The 14,883-nt window shown below is 37.3% G+C and overlaps 1 protein-coding gene across 3 annotated transcripts in view; it reads left to right on the forward strand.

Moving 5' to 3' along the window:
- The window catches only part of MYO16 (myosin XVI), a 412,244-nt gene that overhangs the window by 181,693 nt on the left and 215,668 nt on the right, over positions 1–14,883 (forward strand). For all 3 annotated transcript variants that reach the window (XM_055702545.1, XM_055702542.1, XM_055702544.1), the window contains exons 6-7: positions 4,315–4,439; positions 8,248–8,373. In XM_055702545.1, the coding sequence (XP_055558520.1) occupies positions 4,315–4,439; positions 8,248–8,373 (251 nt within the window). The remainder of the gene's footprint in view (positions 1–4,314; positions 4,440–8,247; positions 8,374–14,883) is intronic.

Consider the following 14,883-nt stretch of genomic DNA (forward strand, 5'->3'; position numbering starts at 1 on the left):
TATGTACCACTGTTTATGCTTTTTGTCTGAGCTGATGGGTCTAATTACATTTCTGATAGAATGTACATAGCAATTGATGCAGATGAACTCTTTTCTTCATTTCTCCTTCAGCATGAGCAAAGTTAATCTTTCAACAATCAGTTTTTTTGCAGCCCCTGACAGGACACACCAAGGTTCTGTAAAATGCAGTTTACAAGGTGTAAGAATCAATATTTAACTGTTAGTAAATATACTGATAAGTTAATTCTCTAATCATGCTGAGTGTAAGTCAGTAGTAAATTGCTGGAAAAGGCTGAGTGGACTCAGCTGGCCTCTGCCCTCAGCCTGTAATTTACATGAAACATGATGAACCAAACAACCTGATAATAATTGTTTCATTCTCAGGTTTGTTTTGTTTTTGTTTTTATTTTTGGTTTGTTTTTTTTTCTTCTACCTGGGGAAAGCTAGAAACTGGTACTCCCACTTTGGGGATTGTGAACTTATTTTTCATTAGTGAGTGTTTGAGATAATATCCATACAGAAAAGAGGGCAGTACATTAATTTCCTCCTGTTGCCTCTCTCCTTGAAAAACAAAACTTGTTCTAATTGTTTACTGGGAAGATCAAAAGGAATAAAAAATTAACGTCAGTTCTGTCAGTAGTACTTGTGTCAGTAGTACAGCAGAATGAATTCTCCATAGTCCAACTGGAGACAGTCAGTGACCTGCTGCTCCACTTGGACACATACAAGTCTATGGAGCCGGGTGGGATCCACCCGAGGGTACTGAGGGAGCTGGTGGAAGAACTTGCCAAGCCACTCTCCATCATTTATCAACAACCCTGGCTGACTGGGGAGGTCCCAGAAGACTGGAGGTTAGCCAGTGTGATGCCCATCTACAAGAAGGGCAGGAAGGAGAAACCAGGAATGTACAGGCCTATCAGTCTGACCTTGGTGCTGGGAAAAGTTATGGAGCAGGTCATCCTGAGCACCATCACATGACATGTGCAGGACAACCAGGGGATCAGGCCCAGCCAGCATGGGTTTATGAAAGTCGGGTCCTGCTTTACTGACCTGATCGCCTTTGTCACCTCCAAGACGACCCATGTAGTGGAGGAGGGAAAGGCTGTGGATGTTGTCTACCTGGACCTTAGTAAAGCCTTTAACACTGTCTCCCACAGCACTCTCCTGGAGGAACTGGCTGCTCATGCCTTGAATGGGTGTACTCTACATTGTGTAAATAGGTCTCAGGTTGGCTGGGCCCAAAGAGTGCTGGTAAAGAGTTACATCCAGTTGGCAGCTGGTCACAAGTGGTGTTCCACAGGGCTCAGTATTGGCACCAGTTCTCTTTAGTATCTTTACTGATGATCTGGACAAGGGGATTGATTGAGTGCACCCTCAGTAAGTTTGCAGATGACACCAAGCTGGAAGGGAGTGTTGATCTGCTTGAGGGCAGGAAGGCTCTGCAGAGGAATCTGGAAAGGCTGGATTGATGGGCTGAGGCCAATTGTGTGAAGTTCAACAGTGAGAATTGCCAGGTACTGCACTTGGATCACAACTACCCCATGCAGTGCTACTGGGCTTGGGGAAGAATGTCTGGAAAGCTGCCTGGTGGAAAGGATCTGGGGGTGCTGGTTGACAGTCAGCTGAAGATGAGCCAGCAGTGTGCCCAGGTGGCCAAGGCAGCCAACAGCATCCTGGCTTGTATCAGAAATGGTGGGGCCAGCAGGGCCAGGGCAGTGATTGTCCCCCTGCACTCAGCACTGGTGAGGCTGCACCTCGAATGCTGTGTTCAGGTTTGGGCCCCTCACTGCAAGAGGGACACTGAGGTGCTGGAGCGTGTCCAGAGAAGGGCAACGGAGCTGGTGAAGGGTCTGGGACACAAGTCCTGTGAGGAGCAGCTGAGGGAACTGGAGTTGTTTAGTCTGAGAAGAGGAGACTCCAGGGGGATCTTATTGCTCTCTAGAACTACCTGAAAGGAGGTTGTAGGCAGGTGGTGGTCGGTCTCTTCTCCCAGATAACAAATGGTAGGACAAGAGGAAATGTCCTCAAATTGTGCCAGGGAAGGTTTAGATTGGATATTAGGAGCAATTTCTTCACTGAAAGGGTTGTCAAGCATTGGAACAGGGTGCCCAAGGAAATGGTTGAGTCCCCATCCCTGGAACATATTTGAAAGACATGTAGATATGGTGCTTAGGGACATGGTTTAGTGATGGACTTGGCAGTCCTGGGTTAATGGTTGGAATTGATGATCTTAAATGTGTTTTCCAACCTAAATGGTTTGATGATTCTATGATTCTACTTAAAAATGGCTGCCTTCATCAGGTAAAAATAATACATATATTTTAAAACTTTTATCTTTCTTACTTGACAATATTATAAAGAACTTTATCATGACCAGTGAAGTTTCATTTCAGCTGCTCAGTCTGTCTGTGAAACGTTTAAAAAGTGAAGTCAGCGCTGCAAAAGCCAGATTTTAGGTGTATGTAGCCCTTCACACCACATAGTGTTTTGTGTGCATTTGAGAGAGTTCCATCTCTGGGACAAGAATGTTAAAACTACTAGTGTACAAAATCCTACTAGTGTACAAAAGCAGGAGATAGCCAGAAACAGAAAATAAAGGGGGGGGGGGGGGGGGGGGAAAGAGAGAGAGATTTAATTGATATCATGTGACATCAGTAATGTGTAAATGTCATCAGGTACTTTTAAATTATTACTGTGAAATGTGAGGTAGGCATGAGAACTTCAGTTCTGACAAAATGAATATGTTGATAGGAGATACAATGTCCGTTGTAGTCTAGCAACAGGATGCTAGCACATTTTGGTTTTGCATGGTTATCTACTTGAAGCTATCAGTATTCTGTGTGTGTATATATATATATATATGTATACATGTATTTGTTTGAATTACATTTATGTGAAAGATCACAGGTTTTAATCCAGATACAATAACATCTCATTTTCTCCAGCTTAGGTTTAGGTTTGTGTTTTACATTTGGCATCATTTAGTATCATGTAGGTGACAGGTGTGAAAATATGAGAATAAGTAAATGTGACCAGCAACTCAGTGCTCACACTGGATATTTTTCAAAGCGCTGCAGGCAAGTAAGATTCAGAACATAAAGCAGCATGTATAGTAGCAAAGAGAAAGAAAGTGATTCTTTTTTGCACTACATATGGTACATCAATTTATAGAAGATCCAGGGTAGATTAAAACTAAGAAACTTAAAATATGCTTTTACCCTCAAACATGCTTCAGTTTTTTTAGTAATGTAAAAATCGGCAAGAATTGTTGTATATAAAATGTTAAGTTAAATAAGTATGATTTAACTTAATGTATTATTTTGTTACTTTTCAGCTCACTGAGAAATGTGGAAGAGAATAGTTAAATCATTTATTCATGTGGGTTTTGTTATGTCATGGCCAGGGCAGAGAGGAAAGATTTTTATACTCAAATTACATTTTCTATATATGGATATAAGTGACAATGTGAGGCTAGGAGCAGAGGAAGCAACCCTGAATTCTGGTTAGATATTCCAATCAAGCCACAGCCAGTTGCTAATTTAACCACTTAGCAATTTTGTTGTATCCTGTGTTTCTAATTTTAAATCTCTTCAGACTGGAGGCCACTCTTCCTTTTGGTTATAGACTGCCTTGCTTATCTTCCTTTTAAAACTGCACTTTGACAACTGTTTCTTTCACTAGCAATGCTGACACAAGCACTCCCTTCTATTTGTTCTTGCTTCCATACTACGTTTTCTTGTGGCTTATGGAGCCTTGCAATGGTCTAGGCTCAGCTGGAGAACTAATCCCAGTTAAAAATAACTCAGGCAGATAAAAAAGTGTTGAGTTTTAATGTCACTTGCTTCACTTCACAATCTCTCAAGCAGCTGAGCTGACAGATTTGAGGGAACTGGTCTGGGCACTGTGATGTACACACAGGGTTAAAAGAATACAGCCAAAAATAATTTTCATTAAATAAGTCTCAAATGCTTGAGCGGTTTCCTTAGAGTGTTTAATCCTTTTCCCATTCACAGTCCCAGTGGATTTAATGATATTACAACTGCTTTACTTACAACTTCTCTTGCCAGTCAGTAGGAGAACAGGCCTGTTTATTTGATGTTTCTTACTGACATTAAATTAATCCATCAGTAATGACTGATAAACAAAGATATGAGTAAACTTGTTGATAAATATAAATAAACATGTTCTATAAATATATACTGAAGTCTGATTAAATGTTGATTAAGCTTTTACAAAGCCAGAACACAAAAGCATATACCAGTTCTTTATTAAAGAATGAAATAGCAGAAGGTTTTAACCTTTTCTTTTTTCCAGGCGTAGAGCTGAATTCATTGCGCCAAATGAAGATACAGAGACCTATGACAATGCTTACAGATGTCCGACAGCTCATATCAAGTGGAGGAACTGTGAATCAAAAGAATGATGAAGGAGTTACCCTGGTGAGTGGGAATATGTAATCATCACCCTGAGAATATGCGTGTACCGCAGCTCTATACTGGTGAGCACATTTGCAAGGCAGCTCTCTTAAGAAGCAAAATGATGTTATGCAAGATTTTCGTTCTCATCTGGCCTTTTGAAAATAGATAATATACCAGTGCCTTGCATCATACAGATTTTAAAATAGCCTAGTGCAACATCTGTGTCATAATGACAACTTTCATTCTCTGAGCCACTGAATATGCAATACAAAAATTACTAGCAAAAAATATTATTAGCGTTGTAGTTTAGAACTGCAGCAGATACTTGTGGTCTCTGACATTCTCTCTAAGAAAGGGCCTGAAACATCACTCAGTGAGTCCTGTTTTTTGCTCTTCTTTTCTGGCAGAGCCAGGCTAAAACACTGTTTCATGACGCTATCCCATCTTGATGCAATGTAAAGAAACATCCACAATATTAGTGGATAAGTATTCCTTCTCCCAAATTTGCATGTTATTTGTAGTCACCATGTTTCATTATACTTTTTTCTGCTAATAGATCTATCCATTTGTTTTTTCAGGATCACTACTTCTTCAGCTCTCAAATAATTTTAATATTAATGTAATTAAATAATCTTAAAAATAATGTATTTTTCCCTAGATAGCATGTCTGTGGAATGTTCCCTTTGCATATAAAATCTTCAATATCATTATCAATCAATAAATATTTACCAGCAACATTAAGATATGGAATTGTAGAATGATTCTATGATTCTGTGATTCTGTGAACGTTAAGCTATTGAATAACTTTTAAAAATTCTTCTGGTTTTTTTTCAAAAAATGTACTAAAATAATTAGAAACACACATGTTACTGAACATTAATCTTATTATTTTCTTATTATTATTTCAGCATTTATGCTGAATTAGATTGCCTGATACTGAATTAGTACACTGAATCATTAGTATTTAATTCCATATTTTAATACCTGTGGAGTGTTTAAACTATAACTGAAAAGGCGAGCAGCCTCATATTGCAGCTCATGTTGAGGTTGTTGAATCCAGCCACTGGCTCTGTCTATATAAAAGCTGTGACTTTTGTGGTGGCCACCCTAAGGTAGTTAACTGTATTTAAAAACAAGAAGGAAGCAGGGGAGGGGTGAGAAGAAACCACACAGCTTTTAGTTTGACATACAAAAGCATTAATTTAACTTCCAGTTTTCTGATACATTTAAGCTGAACTCCAGTTTTCTGATACATTAAGCTAAGCTGCTAAATCACAGTAAAATACAAAGTTGTTCCTATTGTCCTTTGCTCTTATGGCTACTTTAGTCTGAATTGGTTTAGTTAAACTGAGTTATGAACTTATCTATCCTGTATAAAACCTTTTCTGTAGTTAGCTGGAACACTTGAAATGCATGTCTGAAATATGTTTAACAGTACTGCAAAATACTAGGACAAAATCATTGTGGATAGTTATGTTTCTGTTATTTGCTTGATGGGATGTTGACAAAGGGGACATTTTTTGCATCAACAGTTTTTATGTTGAACTTTGATTTTTTGAACTTCTTTCATAGTCTTGCAACAAGTAGCTACAGAGTGGATTATTTTGCTTTTGTTTGAGATTTCTATTATGTGAAACTTTTGTCTGATGAACTGATGGGAAATCCAGAATTTGTTGAACTACTCTGTCTCTATTCATGGGTGTGGAGTCAGCCAGTCTGTGCTAGCTTTAAGTGTATCAGAGGGTTCTGGGAATAGTTTTTTGTTGCTCTACATCTATCTGTACAGAGAAAACAAGTATCTCAACTGTAACTAGCAAATGAAATTTGTTTTCTCTTGATAGAATATATCTAAGCCCATGTGTAAGTTAAGATGAATCAGGCAAAAAAATGATGCCTTAAATGTATCAATGCACACATTCTCGTAGATTCCTAACACCTACATATGTGCACATGCAACACAGACACAGGATGATATATGGTAAAATTAATTTTTCTGCTAAATTCTCTGGTAATAATTTTTGCTTTGAAACATTTCTGTCATAAAATATTTCCTTTGTCCTGTGAGCTTTTGAACTACTCTAAAATACATCTGAAATAGATGTCAAATTGATACCTGAATAGAAAAAGTATTTTCTGCTGTTAAAACAGAAGAAAACCTGAAGCTATGACAAATTATGGGGAAATTTTGAAGGTTTTGTACATTTGAAATGAGAGCATTTCTAGCATATAGAATTGGTGTTCTGCCCCCAGGGCAGGGGTGTTCTGGTCTCTTTGGCTAACATTACTTCCAGGGGAAAAAAATCATGTTGTAGTTAGGCTATGTGGTTTGGGGATACAGGTTGCCACCAATAATCTCAGTTCTCCATTTCTGCAATCTTCCTCAGCCCTGTTCTTACTGACTATTGACAATTGACTCCTCCTGACCAGGGATAAGCAATCATCTTGTGCCAATTTCCAAATGCAAATTTTGTCCTGCTTAGTCCCAAAAGTGGAGGGAATGGTTGAAACCATAGCTGAGAACCATGAGAAAATAAAGACCGCTAAACTGTAACCTGGCTCAATCTCATAATGTGAAGTATGTGCCTCAACAGAGTTACTCACCAAGCATAATAAACAATTTCCACCAAAACCTGTAAATGACAATTTTTTCCTGATGTAGGATTTCTTATTGCATTTTCCTCCTTTATTTGATTATTACCAGAGTAAATAATTTGTATTGCCCTACTATATCTTTCTCTGTGATCACTTTCTCTCCTTCTCTCCTCACAAGTCCCGCTTGGTATTATATTGCTTTTGTATTTATTTTACATACTTGCTATTTGTATTAATTAAATAAAAAATAAAATCTATCTTGTTTTTGTTTCATTCTATAAATACCATTTGTAGTGGAATTGATAGCTGATATAAACGCCAAACACAAATAGAGCCTTATAGTAATATATATAGTAATATATTGAAAAAGTTAATGTCTGTTTTCTCAAATCAGCCATTAACAAAGGTATTTTCAAGTTTTTTCTTTCCTCTTCTTCCCACTACAGTTTTCAGTACTTTATCACTCATACTGTATTTGCTACCCAGAATGACAAGCCATGAGCAAACACAGCTACATTTGAAGTTGTCCCTGCTTTAGCAGCAAGTTGTACTACTTGACATCCTGAGTTTTCTGCTGACCTGAATTTCTGTCATTCCGTTATTTCATTTTCCACCCACTCTCTGTTCCACTTTGACTCTGAAGTTTACCGATACGAAAAATCAACCAAAACCATTAAAACAAATGCACTTAAAATAATCAAGTATCTAGGGAAGTAATACAAGTAAAAGAAATAAAATCTCTGGTTCAAAACTGAGAAAGTATTTTTTGTGACTGATTTGGAGCTGCAAACTCAATGGGCATGGTTTGATTACGTATTAATGAATTTATTTTAGAGTAAAATAAAGTCAGCTTACATCTGGGATATTTGAACTGCCACAAAAGAAAGTTATGTCTAGGCCAAACTCTGTTGAAATGTATGAATCTACCTGGGCTCATGAAGTTTGTGCACGTGTTTGAAAGGATGTTTGCTTGAAATAGTATGAAAAGTATCTAGTGAGAATAGATTGTTTTAGTTCTCAATAAGTTAACATTCTTTTTTTGTTTTGGCAGATTCTTTTAATAAATGATTAAAAAGATTCTGCAGTGGTTTTCTAGTCTGTTGTTCTTGCACGTATATTTTGTATGTGTTGTTATGGTGATTTAGCCAGTTAGGTCTGTGGGGCAGCCAAGATACACAATAGCCCATCATGGGTTTTTCTGAGTTCTTTAAAATATTAAGAAACTTTCATATTGCAGCTGCACGTGGCCTGCGCTAATGGATACAAGAATGTTGCATCTCTGATAGTGGATCATGGGGCTGATCTCAATGTAGTGGATAATCAGTACTGGACACCCCTGCATTTAGCTGCAAAGTACGGACAGGTAAAGCATGATTTTTTTTACCTACTTCTCTCTTCTCTGTGGTAGTCTTCTGTAGCAATAGCAAATTTTGCAAGTCAGGAAGACTATTCTAGTTTTAGTATGGAAAGCTTACACTTTCCTGTACTATAGGTGGCATCTCAAATGACAGAGATCATTTGAGAATAAACATTGTAAAGCTATCAATCCATTACAGCTAATGAAAATCAATCTACCATCAACAGTAGTTTGTCTCCAGCAAAAATCAAATATGCACTGACATTTGAAAGGGAGACAAAAAAAGCACTTTTTTCAGTTATTTTCTTATATTCTGATGCCAAACTCTTATTTATAGCTAACTTTTTTGCTGTCTATATTTCTGTGGATGAATGTCCAGGATTCACTTATCACAGAAATTGTAGTCAAAGTTTTCTAGTCACTAAGCGGAAGGGTGCCCTGGGTTTGCAATTTGGAGGCCGTGCCTAAACATGACTTGTGCCTCTTAATAACCTACCTTTTCACTTTTCCTTCATCCTCACTTTCCCCAGACATGCTCAGTGAGCCTTTTTTACAGTCTGACCACTTTAGGAGAGCTCCCCACTGCTCCCACTGACTCACCTCATGGCTCACAAATCACCACTTACCCACAGGTACCTTCCAAAAACCTCTCTGATACATCCTAGCTCAGCCTTCTGTGGTCCTGGCCTTTCTCCTGTCAGGTCTCTGCTGCACCTCCTGGAAAACTCCTCCCTTCCTATCTTTGTCCTCCATCAGGAGGGGTTGGACCTGCTCTGCCATGGACACAAGACTGAGCTTCCCAATGTTGCTTTGAACTCTAAATACAAATTGCTTTCTTCTGTTCAGATTCCTACTGATGGCAGGGCTATCCTTCCTGATGCTGTGATTGTGGGTGTACTGAGTTAGTAAAAAAATGCTATGAATTGTAGCTGTCAAGCCATTCCCCTGTTTCTTTGGTATTTTCCCATCTTGAAGTGCCTATTTCTATCGCCATCAACCATGCTTTTAAACATAGCTCAGAATGGCGAAAAGTTGTTGATTCTAAACAGAAGTCTGTTTTTTTGGGTTTTATTTTTTTTGTGGGGTTTTTTGTTTGTTTGTCGGTGTGGGTTTTTTTTCTTTTTCTAAAAAATATAAATTAAAATCCTCACAGACTTCTGGAGTTTGAACTTCATAGACAGATAATTCTGATCTCAGTGGAGACAGTCCCTTTCATTTAGATGAAACTGTAGCCAACGATTAAAGGAGAATTGGGATTTTTGTTCATGTCTGTTTCTGGTATCTCAGTTACTTTTTGGTACTTATGTGAGTAAACCTGTGAGTTACAAGATGAAGGTGCTGAGGTACAAGAGGCTGGATGTAACTGATGTTACTACACCCTTAATGATCTGAATATGAAGTCAAGATGGCTTTTTTTGTGGGGTTTTATTTTTATCTTTTGAGTCTTTCACTGCAGGTGCTCCATGTGTTAAGATTCAAGGAGTAGATTCTAAGCAAGCCAAAATGTCTAATGAAAAGCAAAAAAGACATATATATTGGTAGACAGATGTAACTGAAATACTCATGCATATATATTATAATTCACCTGTTAAACTGTCTTCTTTAGAAAACTGATACATACATATTTTTAGATTTGTAAAACCATTTAAGGATACAATTCAATGCTTAACATTATATATTGATTCATGTCCCAAAATGGCTTATATGTATTTCCTTATCACATGTGTTCTTATTTTCATTGAATAATTAGCTTTCAACCTCTTTTCAGACTTCAGAAAATGAATAATACGCTTTATAGCAATAAGATAGTAAAAATGGAGTCAAAACAATAGTAAAAATAAAAGTCTTTGAAGCTAGTTAGTTCTGCTGGGATATAGATTTCTCCTACTGAGATACCCTGTATCTGCTCTTTTACAGTGTATGAAAGCTCAGTATATTTTCATAATAGAGTAAGTTATTGGTTTATGTATGTATGGCCTGAAGTATACCCTCAATAATTTCTGGAAGGTTAAATTTACAGAGAAATTTTTTTCAGCAAAAATATACTAAACTGAAGTTTTGTTAGCAAGTGAGGCATCAGTGACATTTTGCATGTGCTGTAGTTCTATTTTTCTCATCCCATCTTGTCCTGTGCTGTCCTGCAGTTCTACTGCCCTCACTGATCCCTCTGGATCCTCATGTGATACTGCAGGCTGGCACACATACACTCTACCTGTGTTCAGACTCCAGTAGGGCAAGAAAACTCTTATTCAGAAGTCAGGTTATTGCAGCGATGTAATCTTGAGCTGGAGCTACTATTTCTTGCATGTCAGGATGGCTTATGAGTTCAGGCTTTGTACTGTATTATTGTAGTTATACAATGGCTGTAAATCTTTTCCAGTGTGAAGCCACTGGTTTCATTGAAAATGACTTGGAAGAACTGACTTGAAAGGGCAGGGGAAGAACTTCTCTTTTGTTACGTATGTGTAACACATACATGATTGCAAAACTAACCCTGGATGACTTGAACTGCTTTCTTTGTCATGAAGTTAGGTATTTTTGTTTTTGAAACAGTCCTGTGCATGTAAAGTTTGTAATTGAAAGTGGCTAACAGAAAAAATGTCTTTCCTTTTGAAGTGTTCTGAGAGCTCAGATTGCTATTTTATGAGATGATCCTTTTTGCTGACTCTTTTGTGGACCTTTGTCTCCCTTTATAGTCCAGATGACGATGTCAGTGATTCTAACTATTCTAGGTGTTTTCAGCAAGAATAGTTGTGCTAGTCAATGTACAAGCACTATGGGTACATACATGTGGTGGAAGACAGAGGAATTAACATTGTGCTCTTCCTCACTAAAAATAAGAAAATATAGAGCGAATATCTTCCCTTTGTACTGTTAATGAATAATACAATTTGGAGATACTTCATTATCATTAAAGATGAATATGGAGATAAATATGGCTTTTATGTAGATTCTCTTTGTAAGAAACAAGTAAATAATTTGAATTCCTTCATAAGAGGGATTTATTGGATGTCAGGGAAAGTATTTCATCTGGAAGCTAAATCATCAGGTGTTTTAAAATTTTCCTTTCTTATGATGATAGTTTTGAAACACCTTTTAGCTTTAGTATGAATTCATGTGCATATCATATTTATAATTTCATTTTGAGTAATTAATTATAGATAAATGTAAGCATTACTACTACTTTGGGAAAAAGTAGCATGACAAATGGAAATAACCTTAGTCAAGATATGATTTGGATAGTCTGTTTTAAATGAAAATATATTTATGAGGGAATAGTTATTTTCTAGCCAAAAATAATGTTCCCTGAGAAAGTCTTTAATATAAATTCTGGACTGTATCCCTTATGGTTTCACCCTCTTGTAACACATAATTGTGGCAGGTTTTTTTAAAAATTCTCTCTTGAAAAACGCACTACAGTGATAAATCTGTACGTTCTACTAAAAGACTAAAAAAAATCTATTTCATTTTAGTTTGATGTTCTTTTCAGTTCTTTAAGAGGATTTCTTTCCTTCCAGGAATGTGTCTGAACAGAAAAATAGCCTTTTCTTGTCTTGTAGCTTTTCTAATAAACAATGGTTCTTTAACGACAAGTCACAGAAGTTTCAAAAACCCTGTTCTAAACCATTGTTGTTTAGTAGTTTACTAGCACTGCTGCTGCAATACCTGCAGCCAAACCCCATCCAATAGATAATTAATATTATATTCCATAAGGACTGGTAGTTTTCCTTGTTTATAAAATGCCTACAAAATTCATAGTAATTCAGATACATTTTTTGTTTGGAGAAGCTGATTACTTTAATAAAATGCAATTGGATTAGTTACACAAATTAAACGGTTTTTCAAATATTTTGGACCTTACATACATACATTTTGCATACTAACTTATGAAAAAAATTGAGTAGGGATATTCTAATGAAGAAATTGTTACATAGTTTTAAAGTGACATCCAGACTCAGTTGAAGGACCTGAGCTCTAAACATACAATTTTATGTTTGCAAATACACAAAATACAAAAAGTGAGAAAATTTGGCTATTTATAAGACCATAACAATAATAGATATGTTACTAATTTACTTTATCTGAAAAAAAAAAAGAGAAGAATCTAAGTTTTAAATTTATAATGAGAAAATTTAATTTTCATCTGTACAGGAGGAAACTTGAAAAGAATAAAGGTACTGCAAGCTTCTTATTACAAATCTCAATTTGTAAATTAATACACAATATAAGTGGATTGCAGAAACCTCATTGCTCCATCTTCCACATTAAATTATATGAGAAATTAGTAGAGCAAAGACACATTATCCTGAGTGAGCTAAGCATGTGAAAGACAAAACACCCACACCTTATAATGAAAACCTGGCTTGCAGAGACACCTGGGTAATGGCAAAACCAGTTTTATTTAGGATGGGTTCTTCTCAACCAAATTTAGCCAGCTACAACTTAAATACGAAGTCAAAGCTTTGTCTTGTGTAATGTGAAGGATCACATCTAGAGTGCAATTCAGACAAATCTAGGAGGTGCATTTAAAATAGGTGGGATGAATTATTACTTGGACATCTGACCCTCCAAGATTATAGAGGTCACAGGCAATTAATATATGTTAGAGGTGTAACCTGAACATTTTAAATATTTACAGGAGGAATCCAGACAGAAGCATGGGGCAAATGGGCCAAAGGATGGGTCAATTGCCCACTGGATGTGCGTAAAGCTGCACAGAGTGAATCCTACAGAGGGAGTGGAGCTAAATACTTCGAATAATGATCTTATCAAAAGCAAACCTATGAGTAGGTTGTTGCGTTATTTCCAAACAGGGATTGAGTAAGAGTTGTAAGTGTCACCGTGTATTAGCTGATGTTAAAAAATATAAATCTGTACCTATCTTCACATATATTTGTAAAGAAAAGCAGTCTCACAAATAAATTTACCATCTAAAATTTGCTGCAACAGTATTAGTGCAAATACTGAAAAAAAGCATGGGTGAATGATAAATGAATTGTCCTATTAGTGCCAGTCTGTAGATCCGGAGTAGAACATCCTTCTTGTATAGGAGTACAGGATATTACTAGCGAGTTTGAAGGATACGTACAGGATATGGCTACCAAGTATAGAATAAGGAAACTGAGGCTACTGCCTGGACCTCAGTCTCTCTGTTTGTAAGATGAGGATGTGCTTTGCAGGAACAGATTAGGTTACTAGTGAGTGCAACAGGCTACTAACTGAAATACTACCAGCTGCACACATTAGAAAATAATGGTAATAGCATTTAAAAATGGGCATATTTTTAAGAAAGGCTATTCTGAGTTTCTAAGACTGTTGTCATTTTTCTCCCTGTAACTATTAGGGCTAAAAGCAAGTTTTTATTTTTAATGCATGTTGAGATTCTAACATTTTACCAAAAAATTAAGGTCAGAGTTGCTTACCTTAATAGTTTTACCTTAATAAAATGATGGAATACAATCACCTGTTTGACACACATGCAAAACTCCATCAGTGACACACAAAAACGTCTTCAAAATAAACTGTGCAGGCAACAAAACTAGCCTCAAGAAATTAGAATATGCCAGGGTTGCCTGTGTAAATTTAACAGCCCCTTTTTAGACATATACATTCTTAGTGCTGTTATTGATGGCAGTTTGAACTCCCTTGTCTCATTCACATTCAGCATGGGGAGTACTGTTGTGTGTGTATATATATCTGTATCTATATGTGTGTGTGTGTGTCTGCTGCCTGTGCACAACAGATTGGGGCACGCCAGAGTGGGGCACACATTGTCACTTGGGTTCCACACCCCCCATGCTGGCACTGATACCAGCTATGGAAAGGTGACTTGTATTTCTCAGGCTGGCCCCCTAATTTGCATTTAGCACAGCAATCACTTTGTGAACAGCTAGTAATCTGGCACTGGTAGTGTTGTCCCTGCTGGACATCTTCCAGACTGCTGTGATCAGGAGAGCACACGCTCCCCCTCCCCATGGTGGGAATAGGCTGCAGCTCTGACATTTGCCTTGGGTACTTTGGCACAATTCCCAGGCACAAGCTGTTTCTTTGTTGTTTATCACAGAAATGTCACCTTTCAAACCAGCTATCAGAGGCATGCAGGTCAGAGCTGACTCCCCAGTAGCTTAAACACTACCTCTCACAAAATTTCGTCCTTAGGGGATGCTGCCTATGTCTAAACTGCTAAATTGCTAAATAAAAGAAGGCTAGGGATTAAACCAGTCAACAGTCTGGCTCACATTCATATTGTTTAGAGATAGTTTCCACTATAGAATATTAGTCTTTTTTATAGAGAGCTGGTTGAAGTGGTCCAAAGCAGAGTCAGGTACAGAGCAAACAGTTAAGCAGTGTGGATTATAAGAGACACTTAAGGTTGCTCCATTGCACTCTCTTACTTAGTGAGACAGATTTAGCCTCTGGCTTCGAGGTTTAGCAGTTTCATGATGTCAGAAAAAAGGATAAAAGAATTGTGGAACTGCTGACTGTACCTCTCCAAGAGTAACTCCTACTCTAGCA

The sequence above is a fragment of the Falco cherrug genome, chromosome 2, assembly GCF_023634085.1.
Source record: "Falco cherrug isolate bFalChe1 chromosome 2, bFalChe1.pri, whole genome shotgun sequence".
Classification (NCBI taxonomy): Eukaryota; Metazoa; Chordata; class Aves; order Falconiformes; family Falconidae; genus Falco; species Falco cherrug.